At 42.8% G+C, this 21,097-nt stretch overlaps 1 protein-coding gene across 3 annotated transcripts in view; it reads right to left on the bottom strand.

Annotated features, from left to right (window-relative positions):
* The window catches only part of LOC129825350 (glutamate receptor ionotropic, NMDA 2C-like), an 85,857-nt gene that overhangs the window by 24,386 nt on the left and 40,374 nt on the right, over positions 1 to 21,097 (bottom strand). For 2 of the 3 annotated variants that reach the window (XM_055885384.1, XM_055885393.1), the window contains exons 3-4: positions 9,754 to 10,352; positions 6,639 to 6,753 (exon numbers count right to left, since the gene is read on the bottom strand). In XM_055885384.1, coding sequence (XP_055741359.1) covers positions 6,639 to 6,753; positions 9,754 to 10,352 — 714 coding nt within the window. Of the gene's footprint in view, positions 1 to 6,638; positions 6,754 to 9,753; positions 10,353 to 10,592; positions 10,653 to 21,097 lie in introns of all 3 variants that reach the window. The other variant, XM_055885403.1, reaches the window with a different exon arrangement.

Raw genomic sequence — 21,097 nt, 5'->3', positions numbered from 1 at the left:
TTTTTACATAGTGATGATGATTTAACCGTTCTTAATGGCACACACATTGTGCCTTTAATCAGTGAAGTTCCATAATTAAGAGTTGTTTAAGGTTAAACAAAGAGTCAAATAAGTATTCTCTCCAGAATGTTTTTGTGTTAATTGTTTTTTATGCCTCCTAATTATTACGGAGCTACATTAAAATGGATCGCGAACTGTGTTGATAATTGTATTCATTGTTACTGTGTTTGGAGAGCATATTGACCAACTTTTATGTTTCTGTCAATATATTGGCGGATTGTCACATGTATCAGTAACAAAAGACTGCACGGTAAAACCATTTTATTGCTCACATTAACAACATTTAACAACATGTTTGTGTTCAATCAACTACCTCTACAATGGCAGAATACTGGTCAATAACTTTTTAGAATGTATGGATTGCACTGCCATCTTTAATTCATGTCAGGGGTCACTAAAATGTTGCTTGGCCAACTCTGAGGCATCTAAGATGCAATAAAGTGAGCATTGAAAGTTACAACCTTACAATAACAATAATAATATTTGACATATCCCGGCTGCCGAGTGGGGCAGCGGTCTAAGGCACTGCATCTCAGTGTTAGAGGGGTCACTACAGACACCCTGGTTCAAATCCAGGCTGTATCACAGCGGTCTAAGGCACTGCATCTCAGTTTTAGAGGAGTCACTACGGATACCCTGGTTCAAATCCAGACTGTACCACAGGCACTGCATCTCAATGCTAGAGGAGTCACTTCAGACACCCTGGTTCAAATCCAGACTGCACCACAGTGGTCTAAGGCACTGCATCTCAATGCTAGAGGAGTCACTTCAGACACCCTGGTTCAAATCCAGGATGTATCACAGTGGTCTAAGGCACTGCATGTCAGTGCTAGAGGCGTCACTACAGACACCCTGGTTCAAATCCAGGCTGTATCACAACCGGCTGTGCTTGGGAGTCCCATAGGGCGGTGCACAATTGGCCCAGCATTGTCCAGATTTGGTGTAGGCCGCCATTGAAAATAAGAATTTGTTCTTAACTGACTTGCCTAGTTAAATAAAGGTTACATTTAATAAAAAATACATTATTTTACAGCAGTCAAAGACTGCATAATTCTGCTTACTTTGGAAAATGATTGGCTGTCCTAAACGTTTTATTAGGAGGCCAACCCGTACCACTGACAAATGCCTTTGCTTCATAATAATCTCTCCTACTAATACTGGAAGTTATCTGATTAGTGCAGTCATTATTGTCAGATGTAACAAAGGACAACAAAATACAACTATTAGAATATCCTCTGTTTTACTGGTATGCTTAGTTATTCCTGTCTCTCCTGCCGGACTATTGATTAATCCTCTTGTTTTCCTTTCCCCCATTTTATGGGCCTTGTCAATGGATCACAATGGTAAAAGAGAGCATAAAGAGTGTCCCCTCACTTTTTTTACTGGCTTTACAGAGACAAACCTCTTTATTTGTGTCAAAGAACAGACTTGTCAGTTTGCCTTTGTAACATATTGGAGATGAGAGAGGAAGCCAAGATCTCAAATACCTATAGCCTGTCTGGATCCCCAGACTTCTTCTCATTGTCTCCTTCTTCTTTTTCTTCTTCTTCTTCTTCTTCTTCTCTTCTTATCCTTATCTTCTTCTTCTCTTCTCCTTCTCTTCTTCTTCTTCTCTTCTTCTCCTTCTCTTCTCATTCTCTTCTTCTTCTCTTCTTATCCTTATCTTCTTCTTCTCTTCGCCTTCTCTTCTCATTCTCTTCTTCTTCTCTTCTTCTCCTCCTCTCCTCTTCTTCTTCTTCTTCTCCTTCTTTTCTTCTCTTCTTCTTCCTCTCCTCTCCTTCTCTTCTTCTTCTTCTTCTTCTCTTCTTCTCCTCTTCTTCTCCTCTTCTTCTCCTTCTCTTCTCCTCCTCTCCTCCTCTTCTTCTTCTCCTTCTTTTCTTCTTCTCTTCTTCTCTTCTTCTCCTTCTCTTCTTTTCCTTCTCTTCTTCTTTGAGCCTCAATTCGTTGAGGCATGGACTCTACAAGGTGTCGAAAGCGTTCCATAGGGATTCTGGCCCATGTTGACTCCAATGCTTCTCACAGTTGTGTCAAGTTAGCTGGATGTCCTTTGGGTGATGGATCATTCCTGATACACACGGGAAACTGTTGAGTGTGAATAACCCATCAGCGTTGCAGTTCTTGACACACTCAAACCAGTGCGCCTGGCACCTATTACCATACCCTGTCAAAGGCACTAAAATATTTTGTCTTGCCCATTCACCCTCTGAATGGCACACATACACAATCCATGTCTCAATTGTCTTAAGGCTTAAAAAGTATTATTTAACCTGTCTAGGATGAGGGTGCCGCTAGCGGCACTCCAACCCCCACCCCCACTGAAAGGCAGAGCCGCGAAATTCAAAAAAAATATATTTTTAAAATATTTAACTTTCACACAATAAAGTCCAATACAGCTAATGAAAGACACAGATCTTGTGAATCCAGCCAACATGTCCGATTTTTAAAATGTTTTACAGGGAAGACACAATATGTAAAGATGTAAACCTATTACCTAAAAACACATTAGCATAATCCACCATCTTTTATTTGTCCACCAACACCAGTAGCTATCACCAATTCGGCTAAACTAAGATATTTATAGCCCCTAACCAAGAAAAAAACTCATCAGATGACAGTCTGATAACATATTTATGGTATGGGATAGGTTTTGTTAGAAAAATGTGCATATTTCAGGTAGATGGCATAGGTTACAATTGCACCCACCGTCACAAATGGACTAGAATAACTACATAGAGCAACGTGTTTACCTACTTACTAATCATCAAACATTTCGTAAAAATACACAGCATACACTAATCGAAAGACACAGATCCTGTGAATACAGACAATATTTCAGATTTTCTAAGTGTCTTACAGCGAAAACACAATAAATCGTTATATTAGCATAGCACATAGCACATAGCAGCCCAGCATTGATTCTAGCCAAAGAGAGCGATAACGTCAACATCGCCAAAATATATTATTTTTTTCACTAACCTTCTCAGAATTCTTCAGATGACACCCCTGTAACATCACATTACAACATGCATATACAGTTTGTTCGAAAATGTGCATATTTAGCCACCAAAATCATGGTTAGACAATGTGAAATGTAGCCCAGCTGGTGAGAAAATGTCCGTGCGCCATATTAGACAGTGATCTACTCTTATACATAAATACTCATAAACGTGACTAAAAAATATAGGGTGGACAGGGATTGATAGACAATTTAATTCTTAATACAATCGCGGAATTACATTTTTTAAATTATCCTTACTTTTCAATACAGTTTGCGCCAAGCGAAGCTACGTCAAAAAACATGGCGTCCTAAGCCACTCACATTTTTCGACAGAAACACGATTTATCATAATAAAAATGTCCTACTTTGAGCTGTTCTTCCATCAGTATCTTGGGCAAAGGATCCTTTCTTGGGTCTAATCGTCTTTTGGTGGAAAGCTGTCCTCTTGCCATGTGGAAATGCCAACTGCGTTCAGCATGAACTGGAAGCGTGCCCAGCAATTCACAGCGTTTCAAAAATAAATGTCCCAAAATCGCACTAAACGGATATAAATTGCTATAAAACGCTTTAAATTAACTACCTTATGATGTTTTTAACTCCTATAACGAGTCTTAACATGACCGGAGAAAGATTACTCCCAACACTAATGCTTGGAACAGGTGCGGGTCGGTGTCCTCCACGCGCATAACGCAGCTCCAAAAGACTTACTAGCTACAGGGTTTTTTAATTTATAGTGCCTGTGAACGCGCAATCGACCCCATTCAAATCGTCATCACGTAAAGGCATCCAGGGGAAGACGTAAGCAGTGTCCGTATACTCATAGCAATAACTGTGGCCTTTTAACTGACTCCAGATCAGGGGCCAACATTTCTGAAATCTGACTCCATGTCAGGGAAATTGCTGTAGAATGGGTTATGTTCCACTTAGAGACAAAATTTCAACTCCTATAGAAACTATAGACTGTTTTCTATCCAATAATAATACTAATATGCATATTGTACGATCAAGAATTTTGTGGGAAGCCGTTTAAAAAATTACACGATTAGCATAAATAGTGACAACAGCGCCCCCAGCCTCAACAGGTTAACCTGTCTCCTCCCCTTCATCTACACTGATTGAAGTGGATTTAACAAGTGACATCAATAAGGGATCATCTCTTTCACCTGGATTCACCTGGTTGGTCTATGTCATGGAAAGAGCAGGTGTTCCTAATGTTTTATACACTCAGGGTAAGTTTGCCTCATTGATCTGCAATTGATTTGCAATGAGCTGAGCTGTGCGGGATTGTTTCCGAGATGGCTGAACACAATGCGATGAGTGGCTGGGACTTCTTGTAGAAATGACAAAAACAATCAGAAGGAGAGATTGATTCTAAGCTCTTGGTGAAAAGACACAAGTAGTTTATCAGCTTTAAAAGGAAAAGAGAGCGTAAGAGTGTCCCCTCACTCTTTTTACTGGCTTTACAGAGCCAAACCTCTTTGTTTGTGTCAAAGAACAGACTTGTCAGTTTGCCTTTGTAACATATTGGAGATGAGAGAGGAAGCCAAGATCTCAAATACCTATAGCCTGAGCTTGGATAATACTTGGAGTGAGCAATGTTCCTAATGATTTGGTATTTTTGGTATTTTAATTAGGATCCCCATTAGCTGTTGTCAAATCCAGAAACATACTTTAAGGCTCAGACTGGCTAAAATTAAGGAGAGAGAAAGACTTCTTCTCCTTCTCTTCTTCTCTTCCTCTCCTCCTCTTCTTCTTCTTCGTCTTCTTCTTCTCTTCTTCTCCTCCTCTTCTTCCCCTTCTCTTCTTCTTTTTCCTCTCTTCTTCTCCTCCTCTTCTTCTCCTTCTCTTCTTCTCCTCCTCTTCTTCCCCTTCTCTTCTTCTTCTTCTTCTTCTTCCTCTTTTTCCCCTTCTCTTCTTCTTCTTCCTCTTCTTCTTCTTCTTCTTCTTCTTCTCTTCTTCTCCTCCTCTTCTTCCCCTTCTCTTCTTCTCTTCCTCTTCTTCTCCTTCTTCTCTTCTTCTCCTTCTCAATATTCTCATTCTCTTCCTCTTCTTCTTCTTCTTCTCCTCTTCTTCTCCTCCTCTTCCTCTCTTCTTCTCCTTCTCTGCCTCTTCTTCTCTTCTTCTTCTTCTCCTTCTCTTCTTTTCCTTCTCTTCTTCTTTGAGCCTCAATTCGTTGAGGCATGGACTCTACAAGGTGTTGAAAGCGTTCCATAGGGATTCTGGCCCATGTTGAGCGTGAAAAACCCAGCACTTCCATATTTTGTCTTGCCCATTCACCCTCTGAATGGCAAACATACACAATCCATGTCTCAATTGTCTCAAGGGTAAAAAAGTATTATTTAACCTGTCTCCCCCCCTTCATCAACACTGATTGAAGTGAATTTAACAAGTGACATCAATAAGGGGTCATAGCTTTCACCCAGATTCACCTGGTCAGTCTATGTCATGGAAATGTAATGTTTTGTACACTCAGTGTAAGTTTGCCTCATTGATCTGCAATGAATGAGCATGTTTTCTTGTTATTTTTCTTGTTATTCTTTTGAAGTATCTCTTCAGGTAATTTTTTGAGTAGCTCAGATATTTCCAGTAACAGTTTCAAGATGAGTCTTTTAGATCACGTCCAGCAGTAAGCTTGTTGACTTCTCAACCTGAAAGTGGACTCACTATACTGCAACAGCTACAGCGCATTCATTTTCTGTTGTATTTTTAACTGCACAAGCTGTCAATAGACTACTACTCTCTCTCTCTCTCTGACCAACCACACATCTGATAGCCTTCAGTACAGCGCAGTCAGACCCTCCAATTACAGAGGCATAGGCCTCAGTTTCAATAACATACCTGAAAATAATAGGAACCAACCTTGAGAGAACGTCGATGGCACGTAATAAGCTGGAGGAGGCCCGGAGCTGTTTACCCAGAGCGGTGGTTTGGCCCAACATGCTCTGACACACATCAACCTCCATTCAACCACTGAATGCATTTAAGGAAGAAAACCGGCCTCCACCTCCCTTCAGTGTCTACTCCCTACTGGGAACCCCCTGACAATATCAACCGTCAATAAGAAGGGCATTACAGGTAGAGGGAAGGTGTGTTGTGAAGGTGGGATGAATATGTGAGACAAGGTTCTGTTCGCTAAGAGTCGGTGGCTCTGAGGTAGTGGAACGCTAGGCAGGCTCATTTGAATAGCTGGTGCTTATAGGGAGATTGTCAGACGTGTAATCACACTAGGCCTGTGGTATGGAGAGACACCGGGTATAGTGGCCGGTTAGGACACTGTGATTGGTAGGAGGCAGTTAGAGCAAAATGCTAGCCTATAAGGTGGACAGCCTGTATTTTGTAACAGGTGATGCAAAGGAAACGTAACAGCCCACAATATGCCCAAGTCAAGACCTGTCAGTGATAGTTCATGAAAATACACAGTGAATGAGGCAGTAATTCATGTGTTGTTAATAACACTTTTTGGAGTTTTTCCTTTCGTAATGTGCAGGCTATATAGCCTTATTAACTTGTGGTCAGATAACACAAAGAACAACCCTAGTTTTACTGATTGGGAGGAATATAATGAAGTGTAATGTCTCACCTTATCCCACTGTCTCTCTCGATCTAAGGTGATGATGACCATAGCTGGGTTGATCAGGTACCCTTCAGGGTTGAACGAGAAGTCGTTGTGCTCCCACGTTACATTTAACATGTGCCTGAAAACAAGGGAAATCAATCAAAGAGTTAAATACTCATTACAACATTATACTAATAGTCGTTAATGTCCATTAATCCAATCTTCCAATGGTTTCATCCTATTTCTAAAGCACTACCTGCTGCTTGTTGTGTACATAGCTATCGACATGTTGTGAACTCCCTGTCATCACGCACTGTGAGGCTGCTCTCTCACCTCTCCTCCCTCTCTCTCTCAGTCCAGCAGAGGTGATGAAAGCATGCTGGGTAATGAACGAGCCCCCTGTCTAGTCCATGTGAAAGGCTTGTTTAATCTGGTAATCTGTGATAATCTTATTAACAGGCGGAGTGATTTATAATCAAAAGCTCATTAAAAAGAGACCTAATTAAATGAGGTGTTGGGTCTATTGACCGCCGAGGAGAGAGCGAGGCACTACACCATTTGAAGTGGCTCCCTTTGAATAGGGAGGTCTGTGAGAAAGAACAACATTGTGCCAGGGAGGGAAATAAAAGAGTGGAGAGCAGACGAAGAGTGCTATACCAGGCTTTGTCCTGCCTGCCGGACCCTCATATTACCAACTTTGGTCATTGCTATTCCACTCAGGATTTTTTTGTTTTTAAAGTGGAAAATCGTAGGGGTTGGAAACAGCAGCATGACTCAAATCAAAGGCTGAAATACAGCTGCCCAGGCGGTTCTCCTTTTTCATGAAGGATTTCGATTTACAAAAAGAGAAGTTATCTTTCCCTCAGGCTAACCACTTTCAGAAAAGAGAAAATTACTTCTGAGGAGAAAGTGATGTTTTAATACCACTGAACTGTGTCAGATTTCATATTACGATCCTGGTCCACAAAAATGTATAAAGAATACCCCTCTGTACCCTGCCTGGAAACTCTCCAATCCTCCCAGTCCAGTCTCAATGACCTTGGCTAGTGCCAAATGCTGACGCTGAATCTGTTTTCCCTACAGAAGCCGAGCCTCCCTTTGGCTGATTAAAAATGTTCTGGAACCAAATAGGATTTGCTCCATGTTCCTTGGCACAGATGGTGCCAGATTGCTCTTTTGGGCTGGGCTGGGCTGGGCAGGTATGACAGGCCACATCACCTCTCTGTGATGCCAGTACTTCCAACAGTGAGGTGATGGGACAGAGGTAGGATGGATGAGTTGGCAGGCAGGGGTTAAGGGAGTGACAGGGAGAGTACCATGTTGCCCCCCACCACAACATTAAACAGATGGAAAACCACAGCTAAATGACTGTTGAGCAACTGTTGACTGATGTTGCCAACTCTCTCTCTCTGTTTCAAGTCAGTCCTTCTCAATCTGCTACAATTACAGTTGATGTCGGAAGTTTACATACACTTAGGTTGGAGTCATTAAAACTTGTTTTTCAACCACTCCACAAATTTCTTGTTAACAAACTATAGTTTTGGCAAGTCGGTTAGGACATATACTATGTGCATGACACAAGTTATTTTTCCAACAATTGTTTACAGACAGATTATTTCACTTATAATTCACGGTATCACAATTCCAGTGGGTTTAAACAGCTTGGAAAATTCTAGAAAATTATGTCATGGCTTTAGAAGCTTCTGATAGGCTAATTAACATAATTTTTGTCAATTGGAGGTGTACCTGTGGATATATTTCAAGGCCTACCTTCAAACTCAGTGCCTGTTTGCTTGACATCATGGGAAAATCAAAAGAAATCAGCCAAGAACTCAGAAAATAAATTTTAGACCTCCACAAGTCTGATTCATCCTTGGGAGCAATTTCCAAATGCCTGAAGGTACCACGTTCATCTGTACAAACAATAGTACGCAAGTATAAACACCATGGGACCACGCAGCCGTCATACCGCTCAGGAAGGAGACGTGTTCTGTCTCCTAGAGATGAACGTACTTTGGTGCGAAAAGTGCAAATCAATCCCAGAACAACAGCAAAGGACCTTGTGAAGATGCTGGAGGAAACAGGTACAAAAGTATCTATATCCACAGTAAAACGAGTCCTATATCGACATAACCTGAAAGGCCGCTCATGCCGTGCTGAGCGGCTTCTTCTAAAAAGTCAGACAACGGTTTGCAACTGCACTTGGGGACAAAGATCGTACTTTTTGTAGAAATGTCCTCTGGTTTGATGAAACAAAAATAGGACTGTTTGGCCATAATGACCATCATTATGTTTGGAGGAAAAAGGGGAAGGCTTGCAAGCCGAAGAACGCCATCCCAACCGTGAAGCACAGGGGTGGCAGCATAATGTTGTGGGGGTGCTTTGCTGCAGGAGGGACTGGTGCACTTCACAAAATAGATGGCATCATGAGGATGGAAAATTTTGTGGATATATAGAAGCAACATCTCAAGACATCAGTCGGGAAGTTAAAGCTTGGTCGCAAATGGGTCTTCCAAATGGACAATGACCCCAAACACACTCCCAAAGTTGTGGCAAAATGGCTTAAGTACAACAAAGTCAAGGTATTGAAGTGGCCATCACAAAGACCTGACCTCAATCCTATTGAAAATTTGTGGGCAGAACTGAAAAAGTGTGTGTGAGCCTACAAACCTGACTCAGTTACACCAGCTCTGTCAGGAGGAATGGGCCAACATTCACCCAACTTATTGTGGGAAGCTTGTGGAAGGCTACCCAAAATGTTTGACCCAAGTTAAACAATTTAAAGGCAATGCTACCAAATACTTATTGAGTGTATGTAAACTTCTGACCCACTGGGAATGTGATGAAAGAAATCAAATATGAAATAAATCATTCTCTCTACTATTATTCTGACATTTCACATTCTTAAAATAAAGTGGTGATCCTAACTGACCTAAGACAGAGAATTTTTACTAGGATTAAATGTCAGGAATTGTGAAAAACGGAGTTTAAATGTATTTGGCTAAGTTGTATGTAAACTTCCGACTTCAACTGTATCACTTAATCGCTCCATTTTGATTGGCTTCTCTTATTGCAATGAACAATCTCCAACCTACAATATGTCAGTATGCCCCCCTTCCATCCCCCCACCTCCACTCACCTGAACAGTGTATCATTAGAAGATTCCTTAACAGGGCTGTGGCAGTCGTTGTGGCCCTCGGGGATGAAGCCCCTCTGTTTGCGGAAGCTCTGCACCCCTTTGACCACGATGGCCACCCCATCCCGCACCCTCTTCCTCAGGCTCATTCGCCAGCGGTCGGTGATGATGCTGATGAGGCCCACAGGGAAGCTGTTTGGTGGGGGCATGTCTGGGTTCCCCACGGCAAGGCTGGGGAGGATCCAGATGTAGCCAGGCCCCAGCAGGCCGGCATCTCCGGCCATACTGAACAGGTACTGGGCCTCTTCGTGGGAGCAGTATACCAGCAGTACCTGGGCGTCGATCTGCTGCAGCAGGCGCCGTGCCCGGATGTCGTTCATGCCGTCGGCAGACATGTCGAAGGTCAGCACGTCCTGCAGTTCCCACATGAAGTAGCTGGTGTCAGTGAAGGTCTTGACATAGTCCACGTAGACCTCGTAGCCCGGGTACAGGCTGGTGATGACCACGAAGCTGTCCCAGTTGTACTCCTCCATCACCTTGAACATGCCGTTTATCTGCTGCTCGATGGAGGAGCCCAGCTGGAGGAACGTGGAGCCGTCTCCCTGCAGAGAGACACAGACAACACAGTGAGAACAGATAACAGCCCTTTGTGGATAGTTAATTTAAGCTCAATCAATTTGCTCAATTTATCGAACAAACACAATTAAAACCTTCTAATGATCTAATGCAATGACTTTCTTAATAGCCTGCTTAGTGGCAATTATATGATTGTGTTTTATGTAATTCAGCCAGTCATACACTGGGGAGAACAAGTCTTTGATTTTGCAGGTTTTCCTACTTACAAAGCATGTAGAGGTCTGTCATTTTTATCATAGGTACACTTCAACTGTGAGAGACGGAATCTAAAACAAAAATCCAGAAAATCACATTGTATGATTTTTAAGTAATTCATTTGCATTTTATTGCATGACATACGTATTTGATCACCTACCAACCAGTAAGCATTCCGGCTCTCACAGACCTGTTAGTTTTTCTTTAAGAAGCCCTCCTGTTCTCCACTCATTACCTGTATTAACTGCACCTGTTTGAACTCGTTACCTGTATAAAAGACACCTGTACACACACTCAATCAAACAGACCCCAACCTCTCCACAATGGCCAAGACCAGAGAGCTGTGTAAGGACATCAGGGATAAAATTGTAGACCTGCACAAGGCTGGGATGGGCTACAGGACAATAGGCAAGCAGCTTGGTGAGAAGGCAACAACTGTTGGCGCAATTATTAGAAAATGGAAGAAGTTCAAGATGACAGTCAATCACCCTCGGTCTGGGGCTCCATGCAAGATCTCACCTCGTGGGGCATCAATGATCATGGGGAAGGTGAGGGATCAGCCCAGAACTACACGGCAGGACCTGGTCAATGACCTGAAGAGAGCTGGGACCACAGTCTCAAAGAAAACCATTAGTAACACACTACGCCGTCATGGATTAAAATCCTGCAGCGCACTTACAGACCTCTACATCCTTTGTAAGTAGAAAAACCTGCAAAATCGGCAGTGTATTAAATACTTGTTCTCCCCACTGTATGTAAAAAATAAAATAATAATCAAGAAATGACAGTAGAATCCTGAGGGTAGCTTGACAGTGTGTCTGTGTGCCCCCTGTCCACACCATCCAGCTCCTGACCACCAGCCAGCCCACCCAGAAGTGGTGTGTAGTCTCTGGGCTGAGAGGCAGTTCTCTACAGTAAGTGATTCTGTTTGGTGTTGCTCTCCCTGTAGCCCAGGCACCATTCATCACTTTAACCTATGTGTCTCCCACTTGCCACAGCAACATTGGCCCTCATATATACTTGGCACTATCACTGAGCCCACTGTCACTGAGCCCAGCCCCTGTTTTCTCTTTTTATCTCTCACTTTTCTCAAGATGTCTCTCCTCTTTGACCTTTGAGAGAGGAGTATGAAAATGCTGTGTTGTGTTAACTAAAGTGATACAGGAATTTTGAGGTTGATCAGAGCTGTTTCTTGTCTGTGTGTTTGTAAGAGCGTTTGTCTTGTTTTAGTATGTTCAGGGAACCGAATAATATGTTTTTTCCATCAATCTTGTTGAAATATTCCTATCCGTAATGGTCTTGGCATGAACATATTTCTGCAACCTGGGAAGGCTATGGGCTGACACAGGGCAGGGTTTTATTTTTGTGTTTCTTACTAGAAAATAACAGAATCCATCATTGTTTTTAAAACTGCTTATGACACATACAGTACATTTTCGGGTTTGGATGCCATTGATATGTCTTGACTCTAAGAGAAGTTAATGATTGTTTATTGGTTTTGAATTAAGCACGCTGCTCATAGAAATCATTGCACCATAATTGCTTTGTAAAACCAACAGCATCGTAAATCATGTGCAACCCCAGTGAATTGTAATGATAAACGAAGTGTAATAAAAAGTTACATCAATTACAGAGATTTTACTGTTTCACTGGTTGCATATCTGGGTTGATCATTAAGACTTTCACTTTTTAAATTACGTTGCTTAAACGCCAACTTTATAATAAATAAAAAGTGTATAATTTTCTTTATCACCCCAAATAAATCTATAAAGTAGATTTGATGATAATTTTTTTTACTTTTGCCAATCCTAAGTGCGAATGATTTTGGTGAGGCTCAGTTTCTTGATATTATGCCATTTACACATACAGTTCCTTCAGAAAGCGTTCACACCATTTTACTTTTTCCACATTTTTTTTGTGTTAGAGCCTGAATTTAAAATGGATTACATTTAGTTTTTTTGGTCACTGATCTATACACATTACCCCATAATGTCAAAGTGGAATTATGTTTTTTGAAATGTTTACAAATGAATAAAAAAGGAAAGTTGAAATGTCTTGAGACAATTATTCAACCCCTTTGTTATAGCAAGCCTAAATAAGTTCAGGAGTAAAAATGTGCTTAACAAATCACATAAGTTTCATGGATTCACTCTGTGCAAAATAGTGTTTAACATGATTTTTGAATGACTACCTCATTTCTGAACCCCACACATACAAATATCTTTAAGGTTCCTCAGTTGAGCAGTGAATTTCAAACACAGATTCAACCACAAAGACCAGGGAGGTTTTCCAATGCCTCGCAAAGAAGCGCACCTATTGGTAAATGGGTAAAGGAGGGGGAGGATTATTTAAGATACTGTTTGAAGAGGTAGGGGTTCAGATGTTTTTGGAAAATGGGCAGGAACTCAGGGGGAAGCTGGTTCCACCATTGTGGTGCCAGGACAGAGAAGAGCTTGGACTGGGCAGGGGTGGGGTGGGAGGGCCAAAAGACCTGAGGTGGCAGAACGGAGTGCTCGGGTTGGGGTGTAGGGTTTGAGCATAGCCTGAAGGTAGGGAGTTGCAGTTCCCCTTGCTGTTCCGTTGGTAAGCACCATGGTCTTGTAGTGGATGAAAGCTTCAACTGGAAGCCAGTGGAGTGTCCGGAGGAGCGGGGTGACATGAGGGAACTTGGGAAGGTTGAAATCCAGGCGGGCTGCAGCGTTCCGGATAAGCTGCAGGGGTTTGATGGCACAAGCGGGGAGCCCAGACAACAGCGAGTTGCCATGTGCCCGGATTAGGACCTGCCGCGCTTCCTGCATGAGGTAGGGTCGTACTCTACGGATGTTGTAGACCTGCAGGAGTGAGTCGCTGCTTTGATGTTTGCAGAGAACGACAGGGTGTTGTCCAGGGTCACACCAAGGTTTGCTGCGCTCTGGGAGGGCAACACTAGAGTTGTCAACCGTGATGGAGAGGTCTTTGAGAGGGCAGGCCTTCCCCGGAAGGAAGAGCAGCTCTGTCTTGTCAAGGTTAAGCTTGAGGTGGTGGACCGAGATCCACGTTCAGATATCTGCCAGGCACGCAGAGATGCGTGTCGCCACTTGGGTGTCAGAAGGGGGGAAGGAGAAAAGTAGTTGAGTCTCATCCGCATAGCAATGATAGGAGAGACCATGTGATGATATGATGGAGCCGAGTGGCTTGGTGTATAGAGAGAAAAGGAGAGTGCCTAGAACCGAGTCCTGGGGGACACCAGTAGTGAGTTAGTTGTGCAGACAGATCCTCTCTACGTCACCTGGTAGGAGCAGCCTGCCAGGAAGGATGCAATCCAATAATATGCAGCGCTTGAGACGCCCAGCCCTGAGAGGGTGGAGAGGAGGATCTGATGGTTGGTGTCAAAGACAGCGTATAGATCTAGGAGGATGAGAACAGAGGGGACAGAGTCAGCTTTGGCAGTGCGGAGAGTCTCCGTGACACAGAGAAGAGCAGTCTCGGTTGAGGGACCCATCTTGAAGCCTGACTGGTTAGGGTCTAGAAGATCATTTTGATAGAGATAACGTGAAAGTTAATCAGAGACAGCACTCTCAAGTGTTTTGGAAAGAAAAGAAGGAAGGAAAGAAAAACATTTACAGAGTTTAATGGCTGTGATACCGAGAAACCCTTCAGTATTAGTAATTTTAGTTACTCCACAATACTAACCTAATTGACAGAGTGAAAAAAAAGTAAGCCTTTACCGAATAAAAATATTCCAAAACTTGTTTGCAACAAGGCACTAAAATAATACTTCAAGAAAATGTGGCAAAGCAATTAACTTTTGTCCTGAATACAAAGTGTTATGTTTGAGGCAAATCCAATATAACACATGACTGAGTACCACTCTCCATATTTTCAAGCATAGTGGTGGCTACATCATGTTATAGGTATGCTTGAAAGAGTTAAGGACTGGGGAGGACTCAGGATAAAAAAATAAGCTGAATGGAGCTAAGTACAGGCAAAATCATAGAGGAAGACATGGTGTAGTCTGCTTTCCACCAGACACTGGGAGATTAATTCACCTTTCAGCAGGACAATAACCTTACACATAAGGCCAAATCTACACTGGAGTTGCTAACCAAGAAGGCAGTGAATGTTCCTGAGTGGCCGAGTTACAGTTTTGACTTAAATCTATTGGAACATTTATGACAAGACCTGAAAATGGTTGTCTAGCAATGATCAACAACCAACTTGACAGAGCTTGAAGAATTTTGAAAAGAATAATGGAAAATATTGCACAATCCACGTGTGGAACACTTTTAGAGACTTACCCAGAAAGACTCACAACTGTAATAGCTGTCAAAGGTGATTCTAACATACTTATCTAATCAAGATATATATATATATATTTTGTTTGTTTTTTGTGTAGATTGTTGACAAAAAAAATGACAGTTAAATCCATTTTAATCCCACTTTGTAACACAACAAAATATGGAAAAAGGTCAAGAGGTGTGAATACTTTCTGAAGGCACTGTGTGCCATTTTTCCTTGATGCTATCAGAGCAGTAACCAGAAGTCACTGCTTCACTCAAGCTGGACCATACCTGTCCCTTTCCTTCTCTAGGGGACTGTGCTCTGTCTCTGTCATGGTCATGAAGCTTGTTGAGGTTTGGGGTTACAGAAAGCCAGGTATCCAGAGACCAGGACTACTCTGTTCTCTTGTTCTGCTGTTTCATTCTGTCTCCTTGTTGTCCTTCAGAGAAGTCTAAAGTAGGTTAGAACCATCTGTGTGTCTCCTGATGTCAGACATCATACTGGTTTATTCCTCTGAGTGTCTCCACTGACCGTTCTCATTGCTCTGAATATCACATCCTCTCTGTTTCTATTTCAATTAGTAACATTGAACATTTAGCTATTTGTTTTCTACCCTTTTCCATATACAAAATACCTCCTCCTATATTACCTTGGAGGTACTGTAGATGTGATACAGTAGAAGGGACAATAAAACATCTTGCAACATTTGCTTAGCAAGAGCAAGGGTGTTATGCAGGTTAGTAAAGGAGCAGGTTGCGAATATGACATACATCTACAATGTTCTAACTCCTCTCAGTGTCCCGCAGCAAATCTGTTTAAGTTACTGCCTTCTTTCTGTGCGTGCAGCCTTTTTCACCACTTGTATGCCATGAGTATTCATCTGGCAGAGTGTAAAATCAATTTGCTCCAGGGCATGTGTGTGTGTTTGTGTGTGTATGTGCCTGTGTGTAGTATGTGTACACGATCACACTGTGACTCTCAGCCAAAAACACCCTAAGGTTCTATCTAGAGAAGTGTGGTAGCAACCACTCAATTAGAACTGTACTGTAGTCCAAATGAGCCCTGAGCATGGACAGCGGACAGCCATAGGCTCAGCTACAGCCGTACCCAGCATGCTAAAGATCTTTTTATTTATTTAACTAGGCAAGACAGTTAAGAACAAATTCTTATTTACAATGACAGCTTACCCCGGACAACACTGGGCCAATTGTGCACCGCCCTATTGGACTCCAAATCACAGCCAGTTGTGATACAGCCTGGAATCAAACCAGGGTCTGTAGTGACACCTCTAGCACTGATATACAGTGCCTTAGACTGCTGCGCCACTCAGGAGTTCTTAACCATGCTGGATCAGGACACAAACCATATCTGATGATACATTCTGTTAGACATGGACAATACTGTCCAAATCACATGGCTTGGGGGGATTTAAGAGAATCTGGTTGGAAACAGGTGTCCATTACCAATACTACGTTCTACTATAGGTGTAGGGCCAGATGTTTGCCAGATGTTTGTTTCTTTATGTTGATGGTGATTAGTATATGGCGTTGTTGTTTCCATGAAAGGGTTGTGACTATAGACTGACGTCCCATTGTGCCTCTGTACTGTAAGTGTGTACATTTCACAAAGAAGACTAAAAGGCATCTAGTTAACAGCTTAGCTTCCACTGGCACTGTGAGAATTTAGGACTACAAGGTTCTATCTGCAAAAAAAATAATATTCTGAGATGACTGGCTTTAATGTTCCATCCCCTTATTGGTTTGAATGGTGTCAGCAATTTTTTATAGTATTATTTTGAACTGAACACCATGAATTGGGGTATTTAGAGTACTATCTGCAGAAATGTCCCAAGCTGTGGAGTCTGGTCAGTGGTAAGTTGTCTTCTGCAATCTGCTTACAAACAACAAGATAGAGTGATGTGTCTTTATATACTGTAACAAAAACATATATCTCATGTCTTCTCCCTAATTTTATGCTTTATACTAGCCAACTGGCTCTTTGCTTGAGTGCTTTGTGAGTAAAAGACTAGCAGCTGAATGCTTTACAAAGGGGTTGAATCGGGGTCAGATCAAATCAAATTGTATTTGTCACATACACATGGTTAGCAGATGCGAAATGCTTGTGCTTCTAGTTCCGACCATGCAGTAATATCTAACAAGTAATCTAACCTAACAATTTCACAACAACTACCTTATACACACAAGTGTAAAGGAATGAATAAGAATATGTACATAAAAATATATGAATAAGTGATGGCCGAACGGCATAGGCAAGATGCAGCAGATGGTATAGGGTACAGTATATACATATGAGATAAGTAATGTAGGGTATGTAAACATTATATAAAGTGGCATTGTTTAAAGTGGCTAGTAATACATTTATTAAATCAAATTTTCCATTATTAAAGTGGCTAGAGTTGAGTCAGTATGTTGGCAGCAGCCACTCAATGTTAGTGATTGCTGTTTAACAGTCTGATGGCCTTGAGATAGAAGCTGTTTTTCAGTCTCTTGGTCCCCGCTTTGATGCACCTGTACTGACCTCGCCTTCTGGATGATAGCGGGGTGAACAGGCAGTGGCTCAGGTGGTTGTTGTCCTTGATGATCTTTTCGGCCTTCCTGTGACATCGGGTGGTGTAGGTGTCCTGGAGGGCAGGTAGTTTGCCACCGGGGGTGCGTTGTGCAGACCTCACTACCCTCTGGAGAGCCTTACGGTTGTGGGCGGAGCAGTTGCCGTACCAGGCGGTGATACAGCCCGACAGGATGCTCTCGATTGTGCATCTGTAAAAGTTTCTGAGTGTTTTTGGTGACAAGCCAAATTTCTTCAGCCTCCTGAGGTTGAAGAGGCGCTGCTGCACCTTCTTCACAACGCTGTCTGTGTGGGTGGACCATTTCAGTTTGTCCGTAATGTGTATGCCGAGGAACTTAAAACTTTCCACCCTCTCCACTACTGTCCCGTCGATGTAGATAGGGGGCTGCTCCCTCTGCTGTTTCCTGAAGTCCACGATCATCTCCTTTGTTTTGTTGACATTGAGTGTGAGGTTATTTTCCTGACACCACACTCCGAGGGCCCTCACCTCCTCCCAGTAGGCCGTCTCGTCGTTGTTGGTAATCAAGCCTATCAGGCCTTATATGCGTTGCGGAAGTTAGAATAACAATGATCCAGGAGTGCTCGGGTTGGTATGCTATATGCACGATATGCTGATAAAATTTAGGGAGCGTTGTTTTCAGATTAGCCTTGTTAAAATCCCCAGCTACAATAAATGCAGCCTCAGGATATGTGGTTTCCAGTTCACATAGAGTCAAATGAAGTTTGTTCAGGGCCGTTGATGTGTCTGCTTGGGGGGGGGGGGGGGGGGGGGGGAATATACACAACTGTGATTATGATTGAAGAGAATTCTCTTGGTAGATAATGCGGTCGGCATTTGATTGTGAGGAATTCTATGTCAGGTGAACAAAAGGACTTGAGTTCCTGTATGTTGTTATGATCACACCACGTCTCGTTAATCATAAGGCATACACCCCACACTTCTTCTTACCAGAGAGATGCTTGTTTCTGTCGGCGCGAAGCGTGAAGAAACCAGGTGGCTGTACCGACTCCGATAGCGTATCCCAAGTGAGCCATGTTTCCGTGAAACAATGAACGTTACATTCTCTGATGTCTTTTTGGAAGGCAACCCTTGCTTGGATTTCGTCTACCTTGTTGTCAAGAGACTGGACATTGTCGAGTAGTATGCTCGGGTGCGGTGCGCGAAGACCGCTACGTCTGTCCCTCCTGTGGCATCATTGTTTTGGGTCGCCGGCTGGGATCCGAGCCATTGTCCTGGGTGGTGGGCCAAACAGAGGCTCCGCTTCGGGAAAGTCCTGGTCGTAATGTTGGTGAGTTGACGTTGCTCTTATATCCAATAGTTCCTCCCCGACTGTATGTAATAAAACCTAAGATTTCCTGGGGTAACAATGTAAGAAATAACACATAAAAAAACAAAATACTGCATAGTTTCCTAGGAACGCGAAGCGTGGCGGCCATTTCTGTCAGTGCCGGATGAGAGATAAAAGCCATATATATCACTGCACAGATGCTTTTAAAGGACCACTAGTCAGTAGTCAAGAACCCCAATACAACAGATTTTCTTTTCAGAATACAATGCTCTCTACACACAAAGTTTAGGCTACTGATTTGTTTTAAATATCTGGACCAATGGTGGGCATTTGAAGGACTCTCACAGAAACAAAGAGCTGTCGCTAATTATTGATGGAGATAGATTGTTTTTTTTTTTAACTAAGGAAAAGAAATTAGGATTTTCAATGAAACACAAAGTTGCAACTGCAAGGACACCTGAAATGGTGATCCTAGGGGCTTGAGAGATTAGAGCAGGGGGTCTGTACTGTGTTGTAAATGATTCAGAAGTTGCAAAATAAATCTGAGGGAGGGAGGGAGCCCGGCAGCGAGTAGCCCTTCCAGAAGGGCCGGTGGAGAGAAAGACGCCGACGTGCTCTCCCTTGTTCTCTCTTGTTCTCTCTTTCTCTATTCTTCCTCCCTTAGTGCAAGAGGAGCACATGGCAGCCTGCTCTCTCTCTCCCTCTCTCTCTTTCTCTGTCGCTCTCCCTCTCTCTCTCTCCGATGGTGAGTGACTTCTGGACATGGATCTTTGCTGCGGCATATGTCCGCCTGCAACTCCCAGCGTGATGTGCCCTGGCACTGTCGTCATGTGCTCGTCCTATGTGCTGACGTCACAGGGACCCTGCGCAGGGCCGAGGAACAGACGTACACCGCCGTAGTCATTTGTCCTTCCTCACAACGATAGAGGAGATCTAAATGCAGTAACACATAGCACTGAATTACAATCATATTGTACGTTTGAGTGTTATTATATCAATTTTGAATGCATTTATATTACATTGTAACACTAAAGTGAGCACAAATTCATTAGTCTGTCTGAATTGTATTGTACTCTGTAATTCTTATGCTAAATGATCTAGTATTATATGCATTTGACTTGCAGAAAACCAGGACAAAACATATATTAGGTGATTTTCTTATGTATTCATGCATCCCTACTGAGATTGCAGATTCCCATACAGTTCCTCTGAAAACCATCCCAGCCTATTTAGCCCTGTCTAGACAGTTCGTACTGTATCTGTGTCACTGGCCCCAGGATGCAAAGCAACGAGGTAGAGAGGGACACAAGTAGGTTTAGGATGTGAAGAAAGGAAGGGAGAAAAAGGTTGCTCTACTTTAGGGATGGGCCACAGGCTCCCCTTCCTGCTCTGAGAAACGAGGTCTGCTGCTGCTGCTGCTGCTGCTCGCCCTATTTCCCACACCTCTCCGGACCACTGAAGCAAAGAGACTCTGGACCCAATCCTAACTTAAGATAAATTTAAACGTGTGCATAAATTATGCATTCATGTCAATGGGAGATCTAAGATGTAATAAAAAAATGTGGGTTGCATCCATAAATCTCAAATTAGGATTCGGTCCCCAATGATAGGTGTGTGAAGCGAGACGGCTGGACAGACACAGTCTGAAGGTTGTCTTGTCTACCTGGGACTACTACTCATGTCTCCGTCTATTGGGCTTTGCTGCAAGTGTGTTGTGGTTAAACATTTGATACATGACTGTACCCTGCTATTCCCCTTGTGAATCATGTTAAAACATGACTTAGTCAAAAATCACATGTAATATAGTACATATCAAATCATAATTTGGGTACCGTTGTTTCTTTCACAGGAGGTTGGTGACACCTTCTTTGGGGAGGAAGGGCTTGTGGTAATGGCTGGAGCATAATGGTTGGAATGGTATCAAATACACCAAACACATGGTTTCCTGTCACGCCTGCCCCCGCTTCCCCTCTCTGGCGCTCAAGGGTGCCAGACGGTCCATCATTACGCACACCTGTCACCATCATTACGTGCATCTGCACAATATTGGAATCACCCGGACTCCATTACTTTGTTGATTGCCCCTCTATATCTGTCTGCTCCTCAGTTTGTTCCCTGTGTCAGCATTGATGTGGTTATATTTTACCCTGTCAAGATGCTGTCCTTGTTTGTTTCTTGTCTATTATCCATTACATTTTCACTCCCTGTACTTGCTTCTCGTCTCCCAGAGTCGGTCCTTACAGTTTCCATTTGTATGATGCCATTCCATTTAATCCGTTCCAGACATTATTATGAGCCGTCCTCCCCTCAGCAGCATCCACTGGTTTGTAAGTACATTTCCCCAGTATGCATGTGATTCTGTGTTTGTCCTACACATAGGA

This window comes from Salvelinus fontinalis, chromosome 2 (assembly GCF_029448725.1).
Source record: "Salvelinus fontinalis isolate EN_2023a chromosome 2, ASM2944872v1, whole genome shotgun sequence".
Taxonomy (NCBI): Eukaryota; Metazoa; Chordata; class Actinopteri; order Salmoniformes; family Salmonidae; genus Salvelinus; species Salvelinus fontinalis.
This window is presented reverse-complemented; position numbering and strand designations above follow the sequence as displayed.